The 11,866-nt window shown below is 46.0% G+C and overlaps 1 protein-coding gene across 2 annotated transcripts in view; it reads right to left on the bottom strand.

Annotated features, from left to right (window-relative positions):
- Nucleotides 1-11,866, bottom strand: part of shroom3 (shroom family member 3) — a 34,221-nt gene that overhangs the window by 10,139 nt on the left and 12,216 nt on the right. For both annotated transcript variants that reach the window (XM_047344500.1, XM_047344501.1), the window contains exons 3-13: nucleotides 10,286-10,450; nucleotides 4,997-5,122; nucleotides 3,250-3,462; nucleotides 2,836-3,152; nucleotides 2,501-2,753; nucleotides 2,237-2,292; nucleotides 1,627-2,098; nucleotides 1,219-1,515; nucleotides 589-1,018; nucleotides 321-454; nucleotides 56-205 (exon numbers count right to left, since the gene is read on the bottom strand). In XM_047344500.1, the coding sequence (XP_047200456.1) occupies nucleotides 56-205; nucleotides 321-454; nucleotides 589-1,018; nucleotides 1,219-1,515; nucleotides 1,627-2,098; nucleotides 2,237-2,292; nucleotides 2,501-2,753; nucleotides 2,836-3,152; nucleotides 3,250-3,462; nucleotides 4,997-5,122; nucleotides 10,286-10,450 (2,613 nt within the window). The remainder of the gene's footprint in view (nucleotides 1-55; nucleotides 206-320; nucleotides 455-588; nucleotides 1,019-1,218; nucleotides 1,516-1,626; nucleotides 2,099-2,236; nucleotides 2,293-2,500; nucleotides 2,754-2,835; nucleotides 3,153-3,249; nucleotides 3,463-4,996; nucleotides 5,123-10,285; nucleotides 10,451-11,866) is intronic.

The raw sequence follows: 11,866 nt of genomic DNA, 5'->3' as shown, positions 1-11,866 counted from the left end.
CAGGAGCTGACCTGCTGAGAGACAATGACTTGTTGGACCAGTAAAGCACTCTGACCTGTTGAAGGATGTGTCCTGCAGGGTGCCCAGCACCTCCTGGAAGTCCTGTCTCCTTGTGAAGTCCTTGTTGCTGTCCATCTCCCTGGATTCCTCCAGCTGGAAGGTGCTGCGACTCCTCTGCAGAGCTGAACTGGGATCTGCTGTGGTCCTGGGCACCACAGAGAAAAGTGTTAATTGTTATAAATACAGTTAATATTGGGATTATATAGATCTGATGTAGTAAAAGGACATTTTATCTCCATTAGTTCCAGCTTCCGTTCTACCTGTATTTCATGAGGTCGCTGCTAGTTCCCCTGTGGCTCATGGTTCTGTGGGCTTTGGTCCCAGTAGTGCTTCTCTCCAACATGTTTCTCAGGTCATCTGCTCCACAGGAGGAGCTGCAGCCTCTCTCAGACATCTGATTCAGGAAACAGAACACAGTGAATCAGTGTCACCGCCAACAAGAAGACGTCAGTTGAAGCAGATCGGTGCTCTGCACTTTTTACAATCAAATGGGCTTTAAAAATTATTTTTAAGTTTGGTTGGAGTTACCCGTTGATGGGTGGCTTTGCTTGTGCTGTGACTGCGCTGCTTCCCGGCACGTTCCCGGCGCTCAAAGCGACTGACTTTCTCTAAGACAGAGAGGCTACGGGTTGGCCCATGGCCGCCATCTTCAAAGCTACCGCTGCCGTGGCTACTGGCAGAGACAACACTGTCAGAGCTGGTGCACCGCTGGAACTCGGCGAGGGCCATCTCCAGGCGAGTCAGTGGGTGTTCTTTGTCTTTATCCTGCTCTCTGTGGTCCCACTGTTGGTATTGCAAAGCTGCTGAGTCACTGAGATGATGGGGAGGAGTCTGGGAGGCAGAAGTTGGTGGAACCTGAGGCTGAGCGTGAACAGATGAGTGGGTGGGTGGTACCTGTCCCTGTGGAGGCCTGGAGAACGACTCTGAGTCTGAGTGAATGCTGATCTGGTCCAGTGATCTGAATGGAGGGAAGGAGAAAAAGAAAATGGATGAGAAGTAAGAGATGAGGAGGAAAAGAGGCATCACTGACATCAAGTAATGTCTTCTGATTTTAACCAGCTTTAATACACCATGAATTCACCGCCCAGATCACATAGAATGCCTCAAAGGTAAAGGTATCCTGAAAGGTGCACCTACTGATCACTCATCCCTCCATACCTGCTCTGGTCGCCCCTGGACTGGACAGATGTGTAGGGGTCCCTCCACTCCTCTGAGGACGAGGGCCTGGGTCCAGGGGTGGACTGGATATGGGGAATATGGAAACCTTGGTTCTGCTCCTGGAACAAGTGGCTGTGGGGTCCCTGGCCTTTATGAGTATAGGACCCATGGAAGCTCTGATTGGGAGGTTCCTGGTGGTTTGGGGGCCTCTGGGTCCCAGTTTGACCCTCTGGTCGCCCTCCAGGAGCTTTCAAGAGGGCACTGTAGTTTACAGAGGTCGACTCTGCCTGCTGAGGCCTGATAAAAGTAAAAGACTGAGTAAGCATCCCAACTTTTAGAGGTGTAGAAGTCAAGTGAGTTTGTGATTGAAATATTGAAATATCAACACAAAAGAAGACAAATCCTCACCTGTCTGCCTCCTGTGCTTCAGTCCTGAGCTGTGAAGAGGGAGGTCGTGAATATAAGGAGTGTGGGTGTGCTGAAGAAGAAGAAATGTTATTTTGGTGTCCATTTTCTGTAGTTGATATCTTTCCATCCTTTTGCCGCTCGGTCACTCCTTCATCCCTCCCTCTGATTCCCTGGCGCTGCTGCCGGCTGCTCTCTTTAGCAAGCGCCGGGTAGACTGCAGAGGAGCCTGGTCCAGGGTTGGAACTGGGCATCTGTGCATAGTGGGGCTCAGGCTGGGGGACGTGGTACATCCCTGTGGGAAGTATGAGTCGGCCCGACTGGGGGGCGGGGCCTTCAGATCCAGAGGAAGACTCGGGGGGTGAGGGCGGCTGGGGAAACCCTCCACCCTGCCGGGGCTTTGTGGTGGGGCTGCTCTCTGGACTCTTCTCTATCACTGTGTGGAGCTGACCCTCGTTGCCATACGAGCCTTTAGCTGGAAACACAGCAGTGAAGTTTGTAAGACAAAATACTGCAGCTGCCACCAGCTGCTCACTAAATAAAGGATAACTTTTTAATATCTACAGCATTAAAAAGACAAAACCAAAACATTGGAGATCGAATTTAACTTTACCTGCACCTGAGGCCACAGGGCCACTGGAGTGATGCCAGGAACCTTTGTGCAGAGACCTGAGAAAATATATAACTAATAATAAGTCATTTCATTTTCTAAAATCATTTCTGAGCTTTTAAGAAAATCCTTCTCATCTTTGATGAAGATGAGGAAAAATGAATGAGGTGTGCGTAGAAAACCAAGTGAGTCAGACTTTGTGCTTTTTGTTTTTAACAAATTCTCTTCAACATCATCACTGTCACTGGTTCGACAGATCCTACTCACCGCAGCGACCGGGCATTCTCCAAACTGGACCAGGAGTTTGGTCTCTCGTGGTTCCTGATGGCTGCATAGCTGTCACTGCGCCGCGGTGGAGCTGGTGCCCCCTTCAGGCTCTCGTAGGAGTTACCGCTGGCTGCCGGGCTCCATATAGGACCCACGCTGTGTCTGTTAGAAGCTGGCACGCCACCACTGCTGCTGCCGCTACTACTGCTGCTGCCGCTGCTGGTGCCGCGATAGCAGACACCAACCAATGATCCTGGAAGCAATAGTACAAAGAAAAGAGGTCATCATCATATCAGTATAACATTACCTGAAAACTCCTGAAACAGAAAGTTCACCTTGCAGATCTCGGTTCATTCCCGACCTCGTCCCTCTGGAATCGCTGTTGCGTAGCATCGCTGCAGAGTTGGAACTTAGCTCCTGCTCCTGAGAAAGACCCTGATGGGCGTCGTAACCTGTCCCGATGTAATGCATGTCCGCCTGCTGCATCTCACCACCTCCCCCTCCTCTCTGAGGGACGGTCTCTAGAGAGTAGGAGCGCTCTGGGCTGAAGGAGGGGGTGGAGGCAAGGTACTCTGGGATGCTGGAACTGGTGGAGAAGGAGGAATAGGCGGAGTCTCGTTTACTGTGGAGGTGGTCGATGCTGTTTGAGGACCTGAATTACGAAAAGAGATTCAATTAGAGATCATCAAACTTTTGTACGTTTCAAACTTTCAGTCGGTAACTGCTGAAGTGTATTTGTTTTTATGAACCTGGCAGAGGACAGCTGGTGGCAGGAGGAGTAGGCGGGGTGAGGTCCAGCATGGTGTCCAAGTGGGTGGTGGTGCTGAGCTCCAGAGTGAAGCTGGGAGGACTGGGGAGGGTCCAGGCTCTCCATGCTGCCTCTAGAGCTGTACTGGTCCGGACTCTTCCTCAGGTAGCTGCTGCCAGAGTCAAAGCCGCTGGACAGGTTGGTGGTCGAGGCACTGGAACAGACACGGAGAGACAGACGAGGACATTTAATATTTAGAAATTGAAGAAATCATCTCTTCACTAAACTTGTGCTTTCAGCTTAGAAAATAAATATGTATATTTTGAAATGTAAAACAATCAAATAACAGAATGTGAAGAACTTGAAGCCATTTTAAAGAAGTTTATGTATTGTGTTGCAGAGATATCTACTAAAGATAGCATGCTAACCGTCTTGTCTTGTAATACCCCTTTCTACCACAAGAGGTGATAGTAGGTCACAAGCCACAACATCGCAATCGGCCTCCAGTCTGAATCCATCACATTCAAAACACCACATGATCTGGTGGCGGTGGACGTGTAGGTTGTTCTGACTGACAGGGCTGGTAAAAACTTTATGGATCTTTTGACAGTCCACCAGCCAACCTGTTTTATTGAGCCTGGCTGTGCACGTGTACGTTGAGGACTCTTGCTAATGTGCTGTATGCAAAGTGTTACGTTAAATACTAAATACAAAGCGTTAGTAAGAATGATTGAAAATATAGGAAGTGAGTGATTATCTGAATATTGTTGTTTTATGTTTTTTTTCCCCCTCGTTTTATCTCATAAACAAATAATGTGAATAATTTGACATGAGAAACATTAAAAACCTTTAACTCACTGTTGTTAAAAGTAGATTTTTGTGCATAAAAGATGATAATTAACTGATTATTTCCAGAAGGTTGAACAAGACCTGATTCATCGTGACGTGAACGTCTGAAAGAAGCTTTTTGTGTCCCGGTTGTAAAGCTGTTGATTTGCTGCTGAATCTGCTGTTACCTCCTCCCTCTGAACAAACGACTGGAACGTGTGTGTGTGTGTGTGTGTGTGTGTGTGTGTGTGTGTGTGTGTGTGTGTGTGTGTGTGTGTGTGTGTGTGTGTGTGTGTGTGTGTGTGTGTGTGTGTGTGTGTGTGTACGTCACAGTTTGACCCAAGGCCTTCAACCAAACACAATGCAGCTCTGCTCTGGGGAAGAGGACAGTCTCTGTTTGTGTTTCCCTCTTTTCTTTGTGTCAGTAACTTTCTGTGCAGCTAAGACTTCAGAGTCAGAGTCTGACTTTCTGACCACACGTCGTTTATTTCAGTTCTAATAAAGCAAAGCTGCACAAATGTTTTTACACCGACTTTACCCACAGGACATGGTTTAGGTTTCACTCGACCTATTTACAACGTCACATTATTTGGTGATAAACCATTAAACTTTAAGGTGAAGACATGTTTTAAAGTTTAGGTATGGTTAGGTTTAAGATAAGGGTTATGATTAGGTTATGAGTTTAGTTTTAAGAAACTTCCTGTTACTACTCTCTCTCTGACATCGGTAGAAACACACAAACCACAACAACAAAAGACTGGTTGGGTACTAACTATATTTCCCTTTGATTGCAACAGGCTGGCTACATGGCTGCTAAGTGACGAGCAGCTGATCCGGAGTATGAATATGGAGGCGGAGTTCCAGCAGAGACTCAGGTAAATTATGGATATTTAATATCGGAGCGTTTTTTGAGCGCTGACCTGGTGTGATAGCTTTGGTGCCAGACGCTGCTCATCGTGTCCATCTGGTCTCGTTCGGACTCTCGCTGAGCTTCCGCGAGCTTTGTCGAATGCCACGAGTGAGGCCGAGAGGCCGGGTCAGTGCGTCTGTTGGGTCACAATACAAAGAGACAGTTGGTGTGTAAATTCAGATTCTCATTCACAACTTAGACAAAAATAAACATGGACGACATTATAGCTCCTGAAAGTGAAGCATATAAATCATCCCCTGGTGGCCGCCTGAGGTATAGGTCTCAATCTCAAGACAAGATGGCAGCTGTTTGCTTTTATACAAAGTGCAGTAAACAGAAAAAAACTACAGTGAATTAATATTAGTATAGTATAATATTTTATACAATAAGTGTGTCTCTGTTTTCAGTTGGTCGGGATGATCTCTGTGACATCACCGCCACCCAACGTGTTATCTAACCAGTTCAATGATAACAGATGTTGACGAGCTCGACCGTTACAACAATCTTTCCTCGTCCTCGTCACATTCCACACGTTCTTGCGCTCCGTACTTTTCCTCACAGATAAACAGGAAGAGATTTTATCTGAGTAAAGAGGAGACTGCAGGATTCTGGGTAATGACCGGACGTGACTGGAACACCTCAACACGTTATCACCGCCGATATTCACCCTCTGCATTATGTCTGTGGGGAACTGGTGTTGTCATGTTGTGGTTGGATTTGGTTTGTGTTTGAAATCCGAGTGCAACTGAAACCGGGTTCGCTTTAATGTAGATATGATTTCAAATGTAGTTGAATTGGAAATTAGTTTAAAACCAACAAAAAGCAAAAGACAGCAAAGAGCAAAAATCAGTCTTTACAAATGTCAAAGGTGACATTTTTCGTGGTATGGTCCAGCTCTAAAGTTCGTCCACATCTTTCTCTCCAAGCCACAGAAAGTCTGTGTGAGAACCATCATTTCTATTCGAGGTTTTATTTCAGTTGCCATGGTGATCTGAGGGGTGCAAAGGTCAAGCACGATTCACCGAAGTCACGTACGAACATCCAAAAAGACACAAAGTCTCAGAATCAAGTGTCCAAGTCAAAAATGTCATAAACCTCAGAAATGTTATGTCAAATATATGGACTTTACAAATTCAGTTTAAACTCCTGAATACACAAATCTCCACTGACACACACACACACACACACAAGTGTAGTACAATCATTTTCAGTATTCACCCAAAATTGGCAGTAAAGTGAAACAATGTTCATCACACTCAGTTCGATCGAGATCATTTTCTTTGCTAAGAGGAAATATTAAAAGAATACATAAAATGTTTGTTTTCAGTCTGAACTACAAACAATCAACTCTTCTTTTCTGTTGTGACCTGATCAGAGCTCATCACTGGATCATGTGACCTGTTTTACCTGGCGGTGAACCTGAGGACCTTGGAGATGAGACCAGTGGCCAGGCCGTTGACGTTGGTCTCCGATGGCGTCCGACACAACGCCCCGTCCGAGCGGCCCAACTCCGCTTTTTTCTGCTTCCTGCGGAGCTTCCTGCGGTAGAAGACCTCCAGCAGCTCCATGGTTCGATTCTAAATATTCTTTATTCTAGTTTCTGCTCTTCCGCTTTTTCTTTCTACTCGGCTTTTTTGAGCTTTAACCTGAACTTAAAATAAATCCAGACCGTCGTCCTAAATCTAATTAGTCTCTGTGTCTCCTTAGAAAATGATCCGTTCCTTTATTTCCTACGAGTCTCCTCTCCTGATCCCGTCTCTTTGCTCCACTTCCAGTTCTGGCACGTCGGACCGAGTCGCGCTGCGTTGGCCCCCGGCCCCGAGCTCGTTAGGCAAATGTAGCAATTAAGTGTCATTAGGCCGCCGTACGATAAAAGCATGCGGTAAACATCCCTGGCCCGGCTTGGTTTGGACGGTGGCTGTAGATGTGTGTGAGCGAGAGACACTGAGCGTCTGAGGAGAGAGAGAGAGAGAGAGAGAGAGAGAGGGAGGGAGGGAATGAGCAGAAAGAGAGGGAGGGAGGATGGAGAGATAAGAGCAGTTAGGGTGAAGAAACTACAAGACTGATAGAAAGAGAGGTAGAGAGAGAGATAAAGGAAAGGGAGGATGAGAAAAGGCTGGAGGATGAGAACGCTGCTGTTCTATCATTCCTGGTGTGAGAACAAAATAAAATCAGGAACGACTGGAGGAGGAGGTGAAGAAGAAGCAACTACAAGTGCAAAGAGAGGAAGGGAGGAGCGGCAGAGGAGTGAAGAAGAGGAGGAGGATGGAGGAGTAAGAAGATAAACAGAGAGAGGGAGGTGTAGAAAACAGTGGATTATTGAGCTGACTGCGACAGAAATGGATTTTGTGGCCGTGGGGAGGAAGACGTCTCATGATGCAGCATGCGGCTCCGCAGCCAACAATGAACTCACTATTATTGACTCTTAGATTATCACCGTCAGACGGACGGAAGTCCAAACGCAAGGGGACGTATCCACGAAGACGAGGAGTTACCGAACTGTGCTTCATTGTCACTAACGTCCACGACTGAGAATCATCAGACGACTGAGAGCTGACATCAGAGAGAAAGTGCATGAAGGGACAGTCAGAGTAGTTCCACTCGCTGTGTGACGTCCACATCAGGTTGTGGTCGTACTGACGTCATACAGGAGTGTGTCTGTCCCCCCCGAGGACAACAGTCAACCAACCACACTCACAGATATCAAACTGTAAAGGTTTCTGATTATATCCAACAAGATTCATGAATGAGTCTCTGGGAAATCTGGGAAAATATAAAAAATCACAAGACATCCCTGATGCAGCTAAATATCAGGCCTCCAGTTTATATACTTCCATCATTAATGTGTGTGTGTGTGTGTGTGTGTGTGTGTGTGTGTGTGTGTGTGTGTGTGTGTGTGTGTGTGTGTGTGTGTGCGTGTGTGCGTGTGTGTGGCGTGTAGGGTGTGTCTCTCTGAACAGAGACCTTATCTGTTGCCGTGGGAAACTGTTCCTCCGGCCCATAATAATAATCTGATATACTCAGAAACCAAAAGTGGAGCGAGAGGTGGTCGATCCACTTTAACTGTGTGCGTGTGCGTGTGTGTGTGTCTCTTATCTAAGGACCCCTGGTGGTGAGGTTCCTTCTTGGAACCACTGGAGACGATCAATGACCCGAGGAACCTCATCATTGGCCCTGGAACCTTTTCAAGGTCCCTGGAACAAATCAGGGTCTCTAGCAACATTCAAAACCTTCTCACGGTCCCTCCGTCCAAAATACACAAACACACACACTGGACTGCATTAACAGCCACGGCCACAGACAATCCTGCTCTCTGATTGGCTGTCGGGCCAACTACTGTTCGAAGTTAGAACTCAAGCTGCAGGTAACCATAGCAACATCAGTGCTGTATCAGACGCCCGTCAGGATTGGACACGGCTACAAATTGATTGACAAGTCTGGTAAGAAACTTACACTAGACTCAGTGTGTGTGTGTGTGTGTGTGTGTGTGTGTGTTTTGTGCAATTATGTGATGTCATTTTAGAAAAATGTGGTGATTCATAGGAAAGGAAAAGAAATGAAAGGAATGGAGCAGAAAGGAAAGGAAAGGAGATAAGAAGAGGAACAGACCATAAAAGAAAAGAGAGGAAGGGAAAGAAGATGATGAGGAGGAGAGGGATGGGGGGCTGAGGAGCAGGGAAAGAAAACAGGATAAAAGTGAATGAAGGAGAAGAAAAGAAGGAGAGGGAGAGAGGAAGTCACTCTGTCCTCTTCAGATTAACACCCAGCCTCATGGGGCACCCCCTCCATCCTCCAGCCACCCCCCTACTCGCTGGTATCTGATAACCGCCCCCCCCCGGCCCAGGGGATTGTGGGAGAATGAAGTCATTTAGCCTGTTTATCTGACTCCATGGGACCATCAGGTGGGCTCGGTCTCAGCAGGAAGAGGCTGTGACTGTTCGGACAGCCTTTCACAATAAAAGCTCAGTTTATATCCTGGAGCAAAGAGAAACGCCGAGGCTGCAGCTTTGATAAGGACAACAGGATGCTAGAAAAATCAACAACGATAGTTCCCCCCAGAGGCTGAGGTGGTCATTACACACACACAAGCTTGTTGGGCTATACTTGTTGGGACACTCCAGATTTCCATAATTCAAAACCTGCTCCTGCAGTTAATCTGACAGAGTGTGGGACAGTGCAGGATTACTCAGGATTATTCAGGATTATTCAGAACCTGAATGTAACGACACCTCTTCTAACTTCACCTCGGTTCACATCTCAGCTCTATAACTTTACTGTGAAACTCAGGATTTATGTTTTGCCTCATTGGTCTTTGTTTGGTCCCAACTAGAGCAATAACACACACACACACACACACACACACACACACACACACACACACACACACACACACACACACACACACACACACACACACACACACACACACACACACACACACACACACACACACACACACACACACACACAAAACTCAGGCATTCAGACAAACAGTCTATAAATACTCTGCCAGTTTCAACCTAATATGGAGATCAACTCCTTCAAATACTGTGTGTGTGTGTGTGTGTGTGTGTGTGTGTGTGTGTGTGTGTGTTAGAGAGAGAGAACGAGTGTCTGTTACTTGGGCAATATGTAGTTTCTTCTGTTTATTGTAAATTTCCGCCTGATATAACGTTTTTGTTGTAATGTATTGAAGATTAATGAAGTTGTTAAAAAAGAAAGATAATGTAAAAATCCTCCGTAATTATAGATTTTTTTCTGAAACTATATATATGTTCAGATTCAGTTTTTTGAATAATATATCGGTTAATATATCAAAAGAATCTTGAGAAATATTGTGAGGTGGTTACCATGGCAACCTGGGCTGACACTTGGTTTTCCTGTTGATCTGAGATTGACCCCAACACACGACCCTGTAATAAATCCTCTGACGACACAAACACACACACACAGAGGAAGCACAGGAAGGACATCCTAACATCCTGTCAACCTGTCAGTGATTTGACATCACTTCCTGCTTGTGTGTGTGTGTGTGTGTCCAACCCGAAACAGGAAGTCGCAGTGACAGTGTAGCTGTAAACAAACCTCAGAAAGGGGATCAACCCGTCTTTGACCTTTGAGCCGTCTCGTACCTTTCTTACTGTCACAGGATGGAAGACCCAGGGTTCGACCATCCTGCCTCATGATCTCGACTTTAATACACGACAGAGCAGCTGTGGTGACTCACATCGACTGATTCAGTGTAGAACCTCATCAGGCCTGCTTACGATTACAATGTTGTATTGAGAACTGCTGTTACCTGTTCTTAATGCGTAGTTGGACTCCTCCTGCTGAACATGGTCGGCTGTGGTGGGACGACGCTGGCGTTTGTTGTTGTTGTGGTGATGGAGGAGAAGGAGGAGGAAGAGGAGGAGCAGGGAGCGAGGGAGGTGAAGACTCTCTGACGTATCCTGGATTAAACTCCCTGAGGAGAAAGACAGAAAATACAAATGTCAATTGATGGAGAGAGGATTAATTCCATTTGCAAAAAATAAGATGGTCAGGTGAAAAACTATCATATATATATATATATATTTATAATATACTCTTAATGACACAATCAAACACCAACATTTTCCTCCATGTTTCACAATAAAAGCCTTTCAGCCTTCTAATCATAGACTGTAAATAAGAATGGACGACGAGTTTCCACTTCCTCCCACTATCCACAAATGAAGCCGCCATCTTGTGCCGATGACGACATTTGGAGCCAGAGTCTGTGCAGCAGCGATCGGGGATGAAGCTGTCAATCATGACGACTCAGCCCGTTTCTGAATCATCAAATAACTAATTTACATTTAAACATCACTTGAACAAACATCAGTGAGATAAGAACGACCTGAAATAACAGAAACCATCTTTGACAAACATTTATTTAACGTCTACTTAGTCTTATTAGTTTGGCCCATGTCCCATTTGCTAACATGGAGGGGGTGGGGTTTATGACCTTTACTGCAGCCGGACACCAGGGGGCGATCAATACGCTTCCTCTTTCGGGAGCTGACACGTCGTCCGTCTTTATATATTCTATATCCAGGCTGTCAAAATAAACAATAGGTCCGACCGGTTGAAACCGGATCGACCTGATCTCATTACGATCACATCATCATTTATTAATTCTGCTCACCACAGTGGCCTCCAGGGGGCGCTCAGGAAGCTGCAGTTCCAGTTCAGACACACTTTTAATGTACGAGACTCTTTTCAGCCTGGACACCGACTTGTCGTTGGAATCTTCAATATGAACTTTCAATATCAGAATTTATAGTTTCTTGTAAAAACAAATACCTTTGTCATCTAATAAAGTTTCAGCTCAGTGTCTGAAGTCAGAACTGTTTCCTGCCTCCGCCCCAGATTTAAATCTACAAACGCACAGATGAATAAAGAACACAATACACAACTTATAAAAGCACACACTCACAGAAACACACCCAGACTTATATTATTCACTGAGGACATTCCACTGTAGTGTATTCAGAAGAGACAACAGGAGACATCAAAACACACACACACACACACACACACACACACAGATAAACACATAAAGGCCCATTAAAGTGAAACCTGTCGAGCGGGTCCGAGGAATGTGCGGCAGCCACAAGGGCCTGGAATCACCAGAACAGGAGAGTCACATAACTCTCTCATCACAACACACGTTCTACACTCAGTCGATGGGTGAGACAGGTACGAGACGACGAGCAGGTCAAAGACAGGTTCATGTCCTTTCAGAGGTTTGGTTGAGGCTACACTGTCACTGCGGCCACTTCCTGTCCGATACATGATAATGGTTCCTTCCTGTTTCCAGTCGGTCACACAAACACACACACACACAAACACACACACA

Source organism: Hippoglossus stenolepis, chromosome 18, assembly GCF_022539355.2.
Source record: "Hippoglossus stenolepis isolate QCI-W04-F060 chromosome 18, HSTE1.2, whole genome shotgun sequence".
Classification (NCBI taxonomy): domain Eukaryota; kingdom Metazoa; phylum Chordata; class Actinopteri; order Pleuronectiformes; family Pleuronectidae; genus Hippoglossus; species Hippoglossus stenolepis.
Note: the sequence above shows the minus strand (reverse complement) of the source record. Positions and strands in the feature narration are given on the sequence as shown.